This window comes from Staurois parvus, unplaced genomic scaffold (genome assembly GCF_062004578.1).
Source record: "Staurois parvus isolate SC_StPar_1 unplaced genomic scaffold, SC_StPar_1.0 ptg000432l, whole genome shotgun sequence".
NCBI classification, from domain to species: domain Eukaryota; kingdom Metazoa; phylum Chordata; class Amphibia; order Anura; family Ranidae; genus Staurois; species Staurois parvus.
Window position 1 is genome coordinate 3,798,624 of NW_028318228.1, and position 19,227 is coordinate 3,817,850.

General features: G+C 42.2%; 1 protein-coding gene across 5 annotated transcripts in view; it reads right to left on the minus strand.

Moving 5' to 3' along the window:
* The window catches only part of ARNT2 (aryl hydrocarbon receptor nuclear translocator 2), a 182,129-nt gene that overhangs the window by 138,895 nt on the left and 24,007 nt on the right, over positions 1–19,227 (minus strand). For 3 of the 5 annotated variants that reach the window (XM_089687644.1, XM_089687642.1, XM_089687646.1), the window contains one exon: positions 2,888–2,999. In XM_089687644.1, coding sequence (XP_089543770.1) covers positions 2,888–2,999 — 112 coding nt within the window. Of the gene's footprint in view, positions 1–2,887; positions 3,000–6,011; positions 6,164–19,227 lie in introns of those variants that run through there. The other 2 variants (XM_089687645.1, XM_089687643.1) reach the window with 1 other exon arrangement.

The following is a 19,227-nucleotide window of genomic DNA, read 5'->3' on the forward strand; positions in this document are numbered from 1 at the left end:
TATAGAATGTATTTATTCATTTAGGGGAGAAAAGAAAAAAGTATATTTTGGAAGATGGAATGTTTTAATGTTGTTTGCATAAGTATGAAACAAAAAATATGGACACTCTGGGGTAGATGTACTAAATCTGGAGTGTGCGGAATCTGGTGTAGTTGTGCATGATAGCCAATCAGCTTCTAATTTCAGCTTGTTCAATTAAGCCATAACAATAAAACCTGGAAGCTGATTGGTTTCTATGCAGAGCTGCACCAGATTTTGCACTCACCGGTTTTAGTAAATCAACCTCTCTGTGTCACAACTTAAGCACACTGTAAAGTTGGTCATACATCATACAATTTTCTTTCAATTCCCTTTAGATTTACCTTCAACTATGTAATGCAAGGGCCTGCCTGACTGCATACAAATTGAAAGTGTATGCCTTTGACCTCATAATATAAAGTTTTGGGAAATCTAAAGGAAATTGTACAAGAAAGTTGTATATTGTATGTCCAGCCTTACAGATTCTTTTCCCAGGTTGAAGAGAGAAGGTAATAGGGAATTACTTCTTAAGAAGAGGGAGGTCTTTTCATTTCACAAACTGAATACATTGCATCCATTAGGTTTGAATAGTGATTTGTATTTGTATTTATATTATTTATTTTTGTAAATATGCATTTGCTTGTTCGACCTTTTGCTTTGATAGTTTACATGCTACATATGGTTTCATTTTGACACTGGATGTTTTCACTGGGAGGATAGTGGTTGCATGTTTTCTCCATACTCTTTGTTATAGTCGTTAGAGTACAACCAATTTGGAATGTTCGAATAATGTAATTGATTGAAGCTTGTGCCTAATAAAGAGCTAAGAGCCCAAAACTATTGTCAATGTTATTGTCTGTTTGATTTTTTATATAAACTATATGCTGCAACCCCCTTGAAACTTTATAGACAGATACTATATATATATGTATTGGGTAAAATAATAATAAATCGGTCTATAATTTTTATCATATGTGTATTTTAAATGATAGAGACAGAATATCAGCCAAAAATCCAGAAAAAACACACGATACAAATGTTATAAATTGAGTTGCAGTTCAGTGAGTAAAATAAGTATTTGATCCCCAAGCAAACCACGCCTTAGTACTTGGTGGAAAAAAACTCTTATTGGCAAGCACAGAGGTAAGACGTTTCTTGTAGTTGGTTACTAGGTTTACAGACATCACAGGAGGGATTTTGGTCCACTCTACTTTACAGATCTTCTCTAAATCCTTAAGGTATCTTGGCTGTCACTTGGCAACTCGAAGTTTCAGCTCCCACCATAAACTTTCTATAGGATTAAGGTCTGGAGACTGGCTAGGCCACTCCATGACCTTAAGGTGCTTCTTCTTGAGCCACTCCTTTGTTGCCTTTGTGTTATGTTTTGGGTTATCGTAATGCTGGAAGACCCATTCACGACCCATCTTCAGTGTTCTGGCTGTGGGAAGAAGGTTTTCATCCAAGATTTTACAATACATGGCCCCGTTCATTGGCTCCTCAATGCGACAAAGTCAGCCTGTACCTTTAGCAGAGAAACAGCCCCAATGTATAATGTTTCCACCACCGTGCTTGACTATAGGGATGGTCATAGTCAGCATTTTTTTTTTTCCTGCAAACATGGCGAGTCGAGTTAATGCCAAAGAGCTCAATTTTGGTGTCATCTGACCACAGAACTTTCTCCCAATCATCTCTGAATCATTTAGATGTTCATTGGCAAACTTCAGATGGGGCTGTATATGTGCTTTCTTGAGGGGGGGGGCCTTGTGGGCACTACAGGATTTCAATCCATGGCGGTGTATTGTGTTACCAGTGGTTTGTTTGGAAACTGTGGTCCCAACTGCCTTGAGATCATTCACAAGCTCCTCCCGAGTAGTTCTGGGCTGATCCCGCACTTTTCTTATGATCATCCTTACCCCATGAGGCGAAATCTTGCATGGAGCTCCAGATCAAGGGCGACTGATGGTTATTTTGTATTTCTTCCATTTGCCAATAATCACTCCAACAGTTGTCTCCTCCTCACCAAGCTTCTTGCTGATGGTCTTGTAGCCCATTCCAGCTTTGTGCAGATCTACAATCTTGTCACTGACGTCCTTTGACAGTTCTTTGCCCAATGATGATGAGGTTTGAATGGAAGAAAGAGATTCTGTGGACAGGTGTCTTTAACACACATAACGAGTTGTCCTTAGGAGCACCTTCTTAAATTGACAGGACTAATCTGTGTACCACATGAGCACATAGCCAGTTTGTGGAAGCCAGAATTATTGTTGGTTGGTAGGGGATCAAATACTTATTTTACTCACTGAACTGCAACTCAGTTTATAACATTTGCATCATGTGTTTTTTCTGAATTTTGTTGATATTCTGTCTCTATCATTTAACTATACCTATGATAAAAATTATAAACCCTTCATTTCTTTGTAAGTGGGCAAAATATGCAGGAGATCAAATAATTATTTCCCCCACTGTTTATATATATATATATATATATATATATATACACACACATATTCTGTATATCAGTGGAAACATATACCAGCATAATCCTTGTTTGTATAAGATCTTTCTATAATTTTGTCAATCAGATGTTGCTGCATATGGATGTAGGATTCCTATGGTATGTAAGGCCAGGACAATGGCAGTCTGAGTGACTCTTTCTCATGATGACCCCTTAATGTACAAATATAACAATAACTTTTTGCAGCTCATATGGAAATGTAAGTCGATATATCCACAATGCTATGGTGAAGCAAGTACAAATGGGTCCAACAAAATAAAAACGGAGTTACTGAACAGCAAAATGAAAAATCACAAAGGTCACATACCAACATTTCCCTTTATGCTTGTCCCAAAAGCAATATGGTTGACTTACCCCGACCTTCTCTTTCCTCCACGTGCTGTCATTTGACCCGCCATTCTCACCTGCCCCGTCGCCATGGTAGCACCTGGTAAAGTGACAGAACCTGGGATGTCTGTGGTCATCTCTGAGAACATGAAACGTATCAAAATCAATGCCAGTCTTCAACATCACAATTATCGCATGTGTAGATTATACTGCAGGTTTATTCTAAATGTCTTCATCCATTGAGAATACTATACTGCAATGCAATGTTAATCTAGGCAAAATGTGTTATTTTTTCGTGAAGATGCCAGCACATCCTCCAACATGATCTACTCTACAAAGAAAATAATAATCAGCTCCTGGGCTACTTTACCCTTCTGATATACCTGACAAAAGATAGTTCTTCGCAAGAGATAAATGAAATAAATTAAGCTATCTGAAGGCTAAATACAAGTTTAATGGAGAATAATGGAGATTTATATTTGGAGGAGGAGTGTTTCATGTTGTAGGATCTGTGATAGAACTCCATGCATACATATAAATATACTTTAACAACTTTCATGTGAACTTTTTAAATGACACGCTATTCTATTTAGCAATTCTTGTGAATCATTCACCCAGCACCCCACCACCCCCACAATTATAGTCAGGAATATGCCTCAACTTTTTCATGTGTCACCTTCCTTATTGGACAATGGTACTTTTTTCAAGAACTCAGATTGTCATCTGCATGGCTGAGCAATGTGACAGGTGTGCGATTCACAAGACTGGCTGAACAATTCATATCGATGATTCATCAAGCATTACCAACCAGCATTTCTACCAATGTTCAACTACTTGCCTACCTGGCCAGTTCTGACACTTCTCACATGCATGTTTAAATTTTCATTACTTAGAACCACTAAACATTATATATTTATAAAGTAGAGGCCCTAGAGAATAAAATTGCAGGTGGTGCAATTTTTTTTTGTTTACTATCTTTTATTAAAAATTACAAGAAAAAACCCCCCAAAGATATCAGCATATCCATAACAAAATATATAAATGTGGAACAAGTAAAGGAACTTGATACTTGTGATGAAACATACAATATAGATGGTATATCAGGTTTGGCATGTGATAATAATAATACAGTAAAATAAACAAAATGTCAATAAAAATGCTAAGTACAGAACTCAGAATCATCTAAAAACCAGAAAGTTATGCAAGAGGGTGTTGAATTTTTTATCTCACACGGTATTTGCACAGTGGGTTCTCAGAAGCAATTTTTTTTTTAATAAATAAATGAATTTTAATGCAAAAAAACACAACATAATACCCAGGTTTGGTACAATATAAAAGATACCTAACATGTCATGCTTTAACATTGTATACACCCGTGGAACCACGCCAAACTACGGTATCTGAAAATCTCCATAGACAACGCCTTAAAGGCCTTTACAGGTAATCAGTTTAGAGTTACAAAAGGAGGTCTGGAGCTAGAATTATTGCTCTCGCTCTGACATTCCAGAGATGCCACACATGTGTGGTACGATCACTGCTTACATATGCGTGTGGGATTTACGTGTGCATTTGCGCATGGGCATGGGAGGAAAGGGGCATTTTATTTTTTTACACTGTCCCTTTAATTTTTTGGGGGGGTCAACTTTATTGCTATTATGAACATTATTATTATTATGAACAAAATCTCTTGAGATAGCATGGGTCATGACAGGTCCTCTTTATGGACAGATCTGGGGTCTATTAGACCCTGGATCTCTGGCCTTCAATGCAGCCGATCAGACACAGATTGATCTGATTGGCTGCTTTACTGGCTGGTAATAGGCCAGTAAACAAAGAACTGAAACCAGAAGTGATGAAATGCTTGTTGCTTCCAGTTTTTGATTTCACAGAGAGGGAGGAACAACATAATTTTCTCTCTCTCTCTGGGGTCCCAGGCTCCCCAATGGAGCTGCAGTGGCGGGAGGGGGGGGGATTAAATTCCACTACCTGTAGAAGAGAATCACTTCTACAAAAAAGGACATCACTGGCTGAAACATTTGAAAGCGGGATGATGTATGTAGCTGCAGGAATCATCCCGATATAACCCCTTCAACCTGTCGATGTCATATGATGTCCACCCAAGGGGAAGTGATTCATGAGAATATATGCAGTAGTTACTAACTTGTTTTTCAACCTTTTTCCGGTCACAGCACCCTTTCAAAGTATGCACAATCTCGGGGCACCCCAGTCTAACACGTATAAAACGTAAACTTATCAGTAGGAAACCTGAGCCTGGGATGATGCACATGACCACCTTGATAAAATTATCTTCACATCAGAAGCCCCCCTTCACATCAGAGGTCCTTCAGTCACATCAGAGATTCCCACATCACATCAAATCCAATCCTATACATCAGAGGTTCCCATCACTTCAGAGGCCCCCACATCAAATCAGTGATCCCCTATATATCAGAGGTCTACCATCACTTTAGAGGTCCCCACATCACATCACAAGCCCCATCACTTTAGAGTAGCCCTCCATCACCATTGAGTCCTCTCATCGCATCTGAGCCCCCGATCACACAGTCCTCACATCACAGGCCCAGATTCAGGGCAAACTGGATCCCATGCTCACAGCACCCCATGGGAATCCAAACAGCACCCTGGTTGAGAAACATTGTACTAACTGATACCTCTGACACCCTACATAAAGCAGATCTTTAAAGCTGTACCTGTCAGTACAATGGATATTCACCAATCATTCGGCAGTTTGTAATGGTATTCATGATGCTTTTACACAGATGTCCCAAACTATCTCTATGTAGCAAAAAGAACATACATGACAATCTTATTGGTGAGTCTGCTTACAATGCCAGAAAGAAGTAAGAAATAAAATCCAACAGAAGTGGTGAATCAAACACCTGCTCAGCTTCCACATGTGTCCTTTGTGGAAGAAGCTCCGTTATTACCACAATGAACTGTCTACAGCGCTGAAAGGCTTAATCCTTCTGCTGAAGCCTAGCTCAGATTGATCGCCGTCAATTGACGAGCCCCGGAGACAGACAAAGACTGAGATCTAGCTATGATGGAGAAACATTTACAATAGTAAAAAAATGGCACATTTAACCTAAGAAAAATACTTTCTTGATAAGCAACCTTTCGAAACTTTTACCTCTAATAGAAAATGAAATAGAGCTGATGGTGTTTCTTCCTAGCAGGGGAACCTGGACGGAGACCGAAGCATCATCAGTATGCAAGAAATCTGGCAGCAATGGCTGAGATGGAGGAGGGGGCGAGAATTTGTATTCAGCTCAGAACAAGGCAACATCCCTATCTGCCTGTGTTCAGCGTGATCTGTGATTCAGCTGCCTGCAGGAGAAACAATCGCAGCAACAATTCCATACCAAGCACTTCCAACAGTTCCGGAATCAAACAGGTTGAACTGAGATAGACGGCATTACAGAAAGGACATGCCGATTCTAAGGGAACACTTAGATCCAGTACACTGACCATTTTAACCTCTGATAGCAGAGGAGACCTTCGAGACAAAGAAACACATAGTAACAACAGCCCACTGGTCAAGTAGATAGAAAAAGAAATAAATGATGCTTTCCCACAGGAAAATACCAATAGCAGGGCATGTACGACTATAAAAAATATTATAATGTTTATTTAAAGGGGTAGTTCACCTTTACCAAAAAACTGTCAATGCAGGTAAGGGAGGACCTATAGATAAAAACAAACTGTGCAGCTTTGATGTTGAATAATGCCCTTGCTATAAGTGTAGGTCATTTATGTACCTCCCAAAGCCTGGCCAAAAAACTCCCAGAGATGGCATCATCCTATCATTGCTAGGACGTTGCTAAGACACTCCCAGTCAATTCAAACCTCCTCCCATGTGCTCTCTCTTTCCCCATCCCAGTAGCTCTGAGCTCAGAGATGCTGAGATGGAGGATATACTGGACCACAACATGTGTGGGGTTTGAGAGCTCACTCCTGCCATGATGGGGGTGAACAGCAAGGGCTGGGAGTGTCTTTGCAATGTTCTTGCAACAAGGCAGGATGGGATGATGTCATCTCAAATGGCCTACACTTATAGGAAGGGCATTATCTAACTTTGGTCAAAGCTCTACAGTTTAATTTGATCTACAGGCACCCCTTACTTGCATAGACATTTCTTTGGTAAATGTGTATTAAAGCTGACCATACATGGATTGAAATTCAGGCAGTTAAACAGGGACTGGCCTTATTTTGATCCATGTATAGGCTGTATGATTCAGCAAAAGTTGTCCTACCAATTGACCTCTGTTCAACCAGCCTGCTGGAAAATTGACTCTCGATCAGCACTGCAGGCTATAGCTTACAGCACGAATCAGTGCATTCTGACTATGGGGAAGGTTCCCCGCTGTCAGAATACAAAGACACAAAAGGGAGGGTTCTCTCAGCCACCTCGAATGTGAGGATGGGGGGATAGGATCAGTTTTTTTCCTTCAACCCGCTGGTTGAACAAAGAAAATGGAGTCATCTATGAGCTGCCTAATCCTTTCAAGGCTAAATCCTTCCAACATTGATATTTCATTCCAGCATTATACAGGTAGGTTTAATCATCAATCGTTTTTTTATCTCCAATTCCATGCTCCCAGCTGCACCAACTTGCCATGGCCATAACAAGGAGTCTCATGGTTTCTCCATTTAGGCTACGGAATCTGCAACTGGAGAAGTGAGACCCTCTCGGATGGTTTTGTCACAGCTATTACAAGGAACTCTGTTGGGCAGAACTCAAAGATACAGAAAGTCAGAAGAGAGTTTAAGCAACCATATACATAAATGGACAAAATAGCAGTTAAAATTTGACCATGCACACAGCAATCTGATTGGACAGACTTCTAGATCTACCAGCAGCTATGCACTGCATGGCCCTGATTGGAAACAAAATAAATGTACTGTTTAGGCCTATTTGCAGAGTTCTGGTAAATCTAAATAATTTTAGATAGGGATTGCACAATCTGACCAACATAATGTCAAGCTTTAAAACCTAACTCCAGGTTACTTGTGACTTTATAAAGTACATTGGACCAAGCTGGTCCAATCAAATTATTTGCTTCACTAACAGATCTATCTGCTGGGAGTGTTGTATAAGGTCTCATGCACAAAGGGCGTGTTTGCAACCACTTTTAGGGGAGTCAGGCGTTTTTCTTACAGCTTGCAAATGCCCCTCCATATTATCCTATGTGCTCATTCACACATTGACGTTTAGAAGCTTTTAGTGGCAGGAGCTGCAAAAAAAACCCCACTGCCAGTGCATCCAGGAGCAGCAGCGTTCTGGCAGAAAAAAACGCTTGACAAGTCTAAACGCTGGTTAATGCTAGGTGTGTTTAGCGCTTGAGTATTAATTCATTCCATGGCCAGAACATATTATTCTGGCCAATGAAATGAATTAACGCCCAAGCACATGACACCTGTAAATGCGCCTAAACGCTTGTAAAAGTGTTAGACACTTGTACAAGTGTCAGGCGTTTTTTCTCCCAAAATGCTGCTGCCAAGAGGCACGCCCTGTGTGCATGAGGCCTAAACTGTATGTAGTGTCAGCTACATACAGTATACAGTGATGTGTCCTGGCAGCGGGATGAGGACTTTCCGCCCCACTCCCACAACAAAACAGCAGCACTGCTCAGCCATTTACAGAAAGCATTCCTCTCCTTTCACAAAAAGGCTTCCTTTGATTGGCTGAAGTGGAGATAGTGGGATCATCCACCCGCCTTTCCACCTCAGCCAATCAGAGAATGCCCTGCTTGGTCCAACAACCTATTTAAAGGACAAGTACAGCCAAAGCTCTTTGACTGTACTTCTCCTATGGATCACAGGAGTACAGTTCGTTCTGCACTCCCGTGACCCGTTTCCAGCAGACAGCGAGCCGAAGTCCACTGTCGGCTGACATCACTCAGCCAGTCCAGGCTGGGGAAAGATCCCGACTTCAAAGTCGGGATCCACCCTAGAGTCTGGAGTGGCACCTGGCTCAGTCTCTCAGCAAGTCACTGAGAGCCTGAGCCAGTAACTCCCTCCACAGCCCAGCGCTTGGGGCCAATGCAAAATCCATGAGGACATAATGATTAATATGATCCATGCTTAGGGATTGTCATTGGTTCCTGTAATGAAACTCTTGAAAATTGAACACAATACCAGAAGATCCATTGTTATTGAATCAGCATTAACTTCATTAGCTACTTGCTTGTAACTATTACTAAAACCTTCATTGATACATTTTTACACCATTTTACTCCCAAAGTATCGGTCACATGATTCTGACATGACTAATGCTGTCATTTCACACATATAGGAGTAAATGGAAACCTTTATTCAGACAATACTAAGCACACGAGGATTGTTTATATAATTGTATTTTAGTTATAGTACACATCATAAAAACTGCATAGTTTACTATCTTCAAACTGCACTAAAGTTGAAATGGTCATGGGGCTAGCTTTCTCATGTCTTTTGGCAATTGCCTGAAATATACATTTTTTTGTTCCTGCCGCTCCTCATATTAACCTACCTGGCATAATAAGCATCTATGCAAAATGACAAATGTATGATTATAATTTGGATAAGAATTCATTTATAATGGAAAGATTCTGGGCCATCTAGACTTTAGATGAATATCGGCACAGTTAAAACCTAATAAAAATGACCAGTAATAGATGTCCTGTTCAATTCCATTAACTACAGATTAATTGGTGTCAGTCAGACTGGATGATGGTCAAAGCTGGTCATACAATAGTAGACTTTAGAACGTTCGTATGAACAGTTGTACAATAATTATCAGTACATTTGATGACACGACAAATTTGACATTTGAAAATACATTTTAAAAAAATTGCCTTTAACATCTGATTTTGGAGTGAATGGAATTTCCCAAAAGAACACCACATTCACTAGTGGAAAACTGTTAGAGAGAAACTTCCATACCACTCCATTGAATTTTCCTATCGATGTGCTCGAAAACAAACAACGATTGTGAAGCATTTTATCCCAGAGCAACCCTTGAAATAATGTTTAGGTCTCAGGAAACCATTACTAAAATGAATTCCCCAGGGACAATGGGAAGAATGCTTTTTGCTTTGCTGGTCAGTGAGAAGAATGCCTTACAGTGGTGGTCACAACGCCACCCTTACAGGAAGCTAAAAAGATCATTGGTGCAATGTTGCTGGTATTGCATATACAGTTGCAAGAAAAAGTATGTGAACCCCTTGGGATTACGTGGAGTTTTGCATGAATTGGGCATAAAATGTGCTCTGAACGTCATCTAAGTCACAACAATAGAAGAACACAGTCTGCTGAACATAATACTACACAAACATTAGATGTTGCCATGGTTTAATTGCACATAACATGTAAACATTCACAGTGCAGGGAGGAAAAAGTATGTGAGGCCCTAGCTTAATGACTTCTCCCAGAGCTAATTGGAGCCAGGAGTGAGCCAACCTTGACTCCAATCAGTGTGATGATATTGGATGTGTTGCTGACAGCTGTCCTGCCATTAAAAAACACACACCTGTTTTGGGTTTACTGGTTTCAAGAAGCACTGTCTGATGTGAACCATGCCTCGCAGAAAAGAGCTCTCAGAAGACCTACGATCAAGAATTGTTGACTTGCATGAAGCTGGAAAGGGTTACAAAAGTATCTCCAAAAGCCTTGATGTTCATGTGTCCACGGTAAGACAGACTGTCTACAAATGGAGAAAGTTCAGCACTGTTGCTACTCTCCCTAGGTGTGGTCGTCCTGTAAAAATGACAGCAAGAGCACAGCGCAGAATGCTGCATGAGGTAAAGAAGAATCCCAGAGTGTCAGCTAAAGACCTACAGAAATCTCTGGCACATGCTAACATTTTTGTTGACACATCTACAATAAGGAAAACATTAAACAAGAATGGAGTACATGGGAGGACACCACGGAGGAAGCCATTGCTGTCCAAAAAGAATATTGCAGCACGTTTGAAGTTTGCAAAAGAGCACCTGGATGTTCCACAGCACTACTGGCAAAATATACTGTGGACAGATGAAACCAAGATTGAGTTGTTTGGGAAGAACACACAACACTATGTGTGGAGAAAAAAAGGCCCAGCACACCAACATCAAAACCTCATCCCCACTGTAAAATATGGCGGAGGGAGCATCATGGTTTGGGGCTGCTTTGCTGCCTCAGGGCCTGGGCGGATTGTTGTCATTGATGGGAAAATGAATTCCAGAGTTTATCAAGACATTTTGCAGGAAAACGTACGACCATCTGTCCGCCAACTGAAGCTCTGCAGAGGATGGGTGATGCAACAGGACAATGACCCAAAGCATACAAGTAATTCAACAAAACAATGGCTGCAACAGCCTTCTGGAGTGGCGCAGTCAGAGTCCTGACCTCAACCTGATTGAAATGCTGTGGCATGACCTTAAGAGAGGGATTCACACCAGACATCCCAAGAATATTGCTACACTGAAACAGTTTTGTGAAGAGGAGTGGTCCAAAATTACTCCAGATTGTTGTGCAGTTCTGAGCTGCAACTACAGGAAATGTTTGGTTGAGGTTATTGCTGCCAAAGGAGGGTCAACCAGTTATTAAGTCCAAAGGTTCACATACTTTTTCCTCCCTGCACTGTGAATGTTTACATGTTATGTGCAATTAAACCATGGCAACATCTAATGTTTGTGTAGTTTTATGTTTAGCAGACTGTGTTCTTCTATTGTGACTTAGATGATGTTCAGAGCACATTTTATGCCCAATTCATGCAAAACTCCACGTAATCCCAAGGGGTTCACATACTTTTTCTTGCAGCTGTAGGTGTTGGCTCAGGAACTATTCAGGTACCATAAGATGAGAGGTCAATCATCCACAGCTCAAGGAACCCCTAACAACCTCTGAAGGAACCCTGGGGCTCCACTGAACCCTGGCTGAGAATAGCTGCTCTAATTTCTAATATGAAGCCGCTGTAGCTATATTTATATTCTAATACTGAAGGGGGAATAAACTAGTGTGAAATATGACTAAATGCGGTCATGGGTGCAATTGTTTCCTTCCTTATTGCTTCTGTTCATTATATTCCTTTAAACAGTAATAAAAAATTATTATTATTATACAGTATTTATATAGCGCCAAAGGGTATGCTCAGCGCTGTACAGTAGCAGGGGGACATAACATGAGACAAGACAGTAACAATACACTACACGAGGGGTTCGAGGGCCCTGCTCTTTCAAGCTTACAATCTAGAAGGGAGGGGAAGGTGGCACAGGAGGAGATGGCTGTGGGGGATGGAGTGGTGGGTGGAGTGGAGGAGGTTAATTGTTAGGTGAGGTCGGGTGTTAGGTGAGGTTGGGGTAGGCTTCCCTGAAGAGGAGGGTTTTCAGGGTGCGCCTGAAGGTGAGGAGGGCAGGTGACAGTCTGATGGATTGGGGTAGGGAGTTCCAGATGATGGGGGAAGTCCTAGAGAAGTCCTGCAATCGGGCGTGGGAGGAGGAGACCAGGGAGCTAGAGAGCAGGCGGTCCTGTGAGGAGCGGAGGGCACGGGTAGGGTAGTATCTGGGTATCAGGTCAGTTATGTAGTTCGGGGCGGTATTGTGAGTGGCCTTGTAGGTCAGAATTAGCAGCTTGAACTTGATGCGTTGGGCAATCGGGAGCCAATGAAGGGATTGGCAGAGGGGGGAGGCAGATGTGGAGCGCTTGGTGAGGTGGATGAGTCTGGCCGCAGAGTTTAGGATCGACTGGAGTGGGGATAGCGTTCGTTTGGGTAGGCCAGTGAGAAGGGAGTTGCAGTAGTCCAGGCGTGAGATGATGAGGGAGTGTACGAGTTGTTTGGTAGTGTCTGGGGTGAGGAATGTGCGTATCTTGGAGATGTTGCGGAGGTGGAACCTGCAAGATCTAGATAGCAGTTGGATGTGGGGTAGGAAGGAGAGGTGGGAGTCCAGGGTGACACCTAGGACTTTGGCGTGTGGGGTGGGAGAGATGGTGGCATTGTTAGTAGTGATGGAGAGGATGGGGGGGGCATGGGGAGGGGGGAAGACCAGGAGCTCGGTTTTGGATAGGTTAAGTTTGAGGAAATGGAGCGACATCCAGTCTGATATGCCATTTAGGAGGTGGGCGATGCGGGCAGAGAGTGAGGGGGTGAGGAAAGATAATCAATTTAAACACGTAATCCTTGCACATTAAGGTGAGGCTTTATACCTGCACAGTGTATGCTTAATGTGTTTGTTCCTCATACACTGAAGGTTCTACATGAATGCACTTGCTTTTGATATAATTTGATCAGGCACAATGGGACATCTGGAAGACCAGCATAAACAGTGGTGAACAAGACCTTGTAGGACTGAACCTCTACATTCTGCAAGCTTGACCATCACATCATGTCTCTGTTTTAGACACATGAAACATATGACTCCCCCAGCATGCACCTCACACACTATTTATACATTGTTTTTCTTTCTTTGTTTTCTTTCTTTATGTGGCCAATCTAATGAGCAGAAACTAGTGATGCTCCTGAAGCGTGAAGAACAGAGTACTTCATTCCACTATTGATGCCTGCTAATTACTGGTGCACAGCACACAATTGCTGCTTTTTATGTGAAACCAGTACACTGACAGACATGGAAATCTGATAGGCTATTAAGTAATAGGCTTAAGCTTCTGAGAATATATTTATGCATTTGGATCCCATACAAACATAGGCAACACTGTCAAAGAACGCACATATTTCATCTTCAATTATTGAATTTTCTCCGCTTTATTTGCCAGTTTCATGGAAGAGCGCTGCCAAAGTAAGCTTCGCACACATGTTGTTTCCGTTTGAACAAATCTGTTCCAGTGTTGACCTGTTATTGAGGCTTTTACAAAAGATATTTTTTTCATAAATTAAGATTTTCATTACATAATGCTGTCCCAATTTAGCTGGTGGTACTTAGAGCCATGTAATAGGGAGAGGCAATAAAAACCAATACATAGCTAAATCAGAATGTGCAAACATGGACTAGAAGTAAAATGACTTTATAATAATGGAAATATACATTATAACGTGTTACTGCAACACACAGCAATTAACTATTTATGGGAGTTGTACTGTATATGCAAACCCTTTGTGTATAGATTTAAAAAAAACCAAAAAACTATAAATACCTTTTTTCCCTTTTTTTTTTTTCTTCCATTAGTGGTCACCTACCGTTTCTTCTCAGCTGCAAAAGAGCTGGGGAGAAGAAACAGCAGTACATGATCTTCCCAGAGAATGTATGTGGAGGGGGGGGGGGGGTCAGTTCCCAGCAGAACTAGAGAACTGACCATGCTGTATTCTCATGCCTAGTGTGGTCAGTTTTTAAATAGGAAAGCAGAGGGACTGGCAGGAACAACAGGGATTTCACACAAAGGAAGCAATACAAAGAGAAAGGGATACATGGTACAGCAGACACATATCAGGAATATGAAATGTTGGGTTTACACATACTATATACAGTGCACTAAAGCAGCATAGTAAAAATTAGTTCAGAACTTTTTTTTTTCCCTTTGAGACTTCAATGCATGAAAATAGGTGCGCACTATAGTGCATGCTTGCTGTTGACCCAGACCAAACTGTCCAGGTGTACAGTCTACTGGTATTTTGCCGTGATTTATAATGTGTTGAATGTATATCAAAAGTGTACTTTGCCACAGGGGCGGACTGACCATTCGAGCACTCGGGCACTGCCCGAGGGCCCGGGGTAGTAGGGGGCCCCATGAGATGCCCCTGGTACCTTTTTTATAAGCTTTTTTGAGTGTGGGCAAGGACACAGGGGCCCCATGATCCCCTACTGCCCGGGGGCCCCATGAGTTGTCAGTCCACCCCTGCTTTGCCATATAAAAGCTTAGTCTACCTAAAAGTAATCTATCAGCTACTGATATAATTTGCTGACCCGAGTCACACACTGGATTCTTATCTCTAGCTCCAGCAGTGGGACCTCACCACAACTATACCTACTCTGACACCATTTATCTGGCCTATGCACATCCACAAAGGCATTGTGAACTGCATTAGCAGATCACTAATTTATATATAGAAATAAAGAATTACAGTTGAGTTCTGTCCATGATACTTTTTTATTTGCACCTTCATCTAGGGTACAAGCTGTAGTATTGCTTGGACCCTACAAGGAGGGTGGTAAGCCCCAAAAACTTGTTACCATTAATAGAAACAAAGTATTACAGACAGTACTCAACTGTGTTGTCGAAAAAGTGCGTTAATACAGCTACAATCACCTTATAGCTGAACTCCGAGTATACTCTTTATTGCATAGCTAATTTGGCCTAGCTCGGGCTAATGCAAGTATGCATATGCCATACCTGAGGTACTGATGTGGAAGGTGACATCACTATAGTAGTTGCCACTACTAAAGTGATCGGTACGATCTTCCAGGTCCTGTGCTGAACAGTTTCTCTTCTGCATTGTGACCACAGGGGGTACCTCACCTGGCACCACCACTATTCACCTTGTACTTTGTAAGTAATTCAAGGCACTCTCTGACTGGATATGGTGGAGAGGAGAAGAGGTGATGTCACAATCTCTAACTTGTCCAGTCAGAAAATGCCTTGTATATATGGGAAAAATACAAGGTGTTCTGTGAATGGCAGCATTGTGCAGAAGGGAAGCAACTCGACACACAAAATTGCAACTAGCAGCAACCTTGATTACTGTGATTTCCAGATTCCCCAGCAATCCCTCACTAATGAAATATAAATAATTAAATTGATCCACTCTGGACCTGTCTAACTATGCAATTATTATTATTATTATACAGGATTTATATAGCGCCCACAGTTCGCTCAGCACTTTACAATATAACGGGAGACGATACAGCAACAATACAGTTCAATACAAGAGGGATAGGAGGGCCTGATCCTGGGAGCTTACAATCAAAGAATAAAGATCATACCTAGATTCAGGCAAATTAAAAATGCCAACTCTAGAATGTTATAAAAATAGTGATGAACTAAAGCAGTTTTGGGTTAAACCAATCATATAGGGCAGCACAGTGGCTAAATGGTTAGCACTTCCGCCTGGCAGTACTAGGGTCGTTGGTTCAAATCCCAGCCACGGCTCCACCTGCCTGGAGTTTGTATGTTCTCCCTGTGCCTGCATGGGTTTCCTCCTGGTACTCCAGTTTCCTCCCACACTCCAAAGACATGCTGGTAGGTTAATTGGATCCTGTCTAAATTGGCCCTAATATGTGTATGAATGTAAGTTAGGGACCTTAGATTGTACACCCTTTGAGGGTTAATGACTGATGTGAATGTACAACATATATGTAAAGTGCTGTGTAAATTGATGGCGCTATAGAAGTACCTGAAATAATAAATACATTTCTCTATGAATTAATTCACATAGTCCCTGGTACTGAAGGGGTAGTAGGGGAGTGTCCTTTGCCTACTTCATACTATAGTGTGTTCCTCTTTCCCACCTCAGAAAGTTGGGAGATATATAGTAGTCTTTACTAAAATAATCACATGACACCAAAGCCGGAACTTGTAGTAAAGAGTATTATATTAGAGCAGCAAAATGTTCAACTAGAGCCCCAAAAAAATCACCATATAATACAGTTATGCATTTGTTTTAGGTCCATCTCTGACGTACCATATCCTCCACTCCTTCCTGCAGCTAGAACAATCTGCACCCCCACACTCCACCTGTCTAGGGTCCTGACATCATCAAGACCAGAGCAAGGTCCATAACCCTGCACTGGATGAGAGAACACCTTGGGACAGTCCACTGATGGATCACGAGGGAGCACCACCTGCCAGGGGAGCGGTGAATTGGGTAAGGAAAACTGTTCTCTCTAAAAAAACAAACAAACTCTTCTCTACACAAAATGAGCTATTAACCCCTGTAGTGCGGGCAAAGCCCCACTGCAAGGGATACATTTTTTTATTTGCCTGGAGTTGGCCTTTAAAGAACCATTGTATATACCAATCTCAATATCAGAATCCTGTCATTCCATGCACAACTGCAAAGATGCAAGGAAAGGGAAGGCCAACACTCTGAGCCAATTAAGACTTTGCTGTCAGTCATACTGTGAACATACTTAGACTGGACATACACTATACAATTTTCAGTCCAATTTCTGCCCAATGTCCTTTAGATTTACCTTCAACTATGTAGTGCAAGGTCCTGCTTAATTGGATACCATTGAAAGTGTTTTTAGGTTTGACCTCATATTATATGTTTTTTGGTGAATCTAAAGCAATTTACTAAAGAAAATTGTATAATGTATGGCCAGCCTTACTTGAAGGGAAAGCGGCATGCTGCTGCTGTTTCACTCATTGTTCAGATGTGAACCCTGACTGGATAACATTTGCTGAAGCTATGTGTATCATAGACAAGTCTCATATTTTCTGTTCACATATTAGCATATCAGTGCAGCTGATCTCCTTCAGTCACTTTCAGCCACTTCCTGTCTACATGCACATGCTCCTGCGCCAGCTTCACATAACTGCTTCCTGATAGTGACAACAATGGACTAGGCCTGTGCAATGTGAATTGACACAGCAGCTTATAGTCTCTACCAAGGGCATGTGTGACAGGGTGACAACGAGCACAATTTGGAGAGAGGTGTCACCCCTGAATAGGAAAAATCTGACAAAGACCTCCATTGCAGAATCACTAGGTATTTCTTCAACTATTTAAATAAAATCTGTATAGTTAGACACACATTACAATAACATGAAAGCGTTTAAGAGATTTTAGCGATAATATTTAGATCTGTGGTACCCAACCAGAGGGCCACATGAGAACCTTTGGTATCCACTGTATAGGCCTTTTAATGGGGCTGTTTAGAGCAAACTGCTCAGCATACTCGCACATTACAGCACACTTACCTCCTACCTAATGCACCATCCTCCAGTGATTCAGGATCTTGTCTATGCTCCATTTGCTGCCATCACCCATGCCACTTCTTTAGGGTCATCTTTGCCCACTGAATGATGTGTTTTACAAAACAGGTTCTAGAGTTTTTTTTACAATTCTTGTTATGGGGTGGCAACACGCTGTCTCTGTCTTACAATTGTGCCCCTGTGTTGTCACCCTGTCAAACAGGCTTTTAAAGGTGTCTACAAGTGGCAGCTGCATGGTACACTGTTTTCACCACCAGGAAACCGCCCTGAGAAAAGCCATGCAGTCATCGGCAGCAAGAGATCAACAGCACTGAAGTGTATCAAAAGATGACAAAAACAGGTAATTTATTTAAACAAAATGGCAGCTGTTTATGACACACAGGGGAAGATTTACTAAAACAGGAGCACTCATAATCTGGAGCAGCTGTACATGATAGCCAATCAGCTTCTTTCTTCAGCTTGTTTATTTATTTATTTATTTATCGAGTTTATATAGCGCCAAAGGGTTTGCTCAGCAATAGAGGGGGGGACAATACATGAAACAGAACAGTAACATCAAACAGTGCACAAGGGGTAAGAGGGCCCTACTCTTTCGAGCTTACAATCTAGGAGGGAGGGGGTAGAGGCACAGGAGGAAACGGCTGTGGGGGATGGAGTGGTAGGAGGAGGGAAGGGCAGCGGCTGTTAGGTGAGGGTGGGGTAGGCTTCCCTGAAGAGGTGGGTTTTCAGGGAGCGCCTGAAGGTGAGGAGGGAAGGTGACAGTCTGATGGATTGGGGTAGTGAGTTCCAGAGGATGGGGGAGGACCTGGAGAAGTCTTGCCGTCATGCGTGGGAGGAGGAGACCAGGGAGCAAGATAGGAGGTCCTGTGAAGAGCGAAGGGTACGGGTAGAGTGGTACCTGGGAATCAGTTCGGTGAGGTAGTTAGGGGCAGTGTTGTGAATGGCCTTATAGGTCAGGGTGAGCAATTTGAATTTAATGCGTTGGGCAATGGGGAGCCAGTGGAGGGAGAGGCAGAGGGGGGTGGCAGAGGTGGAGCGGCTGGTGAGGTGGATGAGTCTGGCAGCTGAGTTCAGGATGGTCTGAAGCGGGGAGAGTTTGCACTGGGGTAGGCCGGTGAGGAGGGAGTTGCAGTAGTCAAGGCGTGAGATAATCAGGGAGTGTACGAGTAGTTTAGTGGTGTCTGGGGTAAGGAAGGAGCGTATCTTGGCGATGTTCCGGAGGTGGAGCCTGCATGTGTTTGTAAGTGATTTGATATGTGGTTGAAAGGAAAGGTTTGAGTCCAGAATGACGCCAAGGACTTTAGCTTGCTGGGCGGGATTGATGGTGGTGTTGTTGGTAGTGATGGAAAGGATGGGGGGGGGGGCGCGGGCTGGGGGGAAGACGAGAAGCTCGGTTTTGGAGAGGTTGAGCTTGAGGAAATGGAGCGACATCCATTAATTTTTGACAAAACCTAGCAGCTGATTGGTTTTCTGCGCAGAGCTGCACCAGATTTTGCACT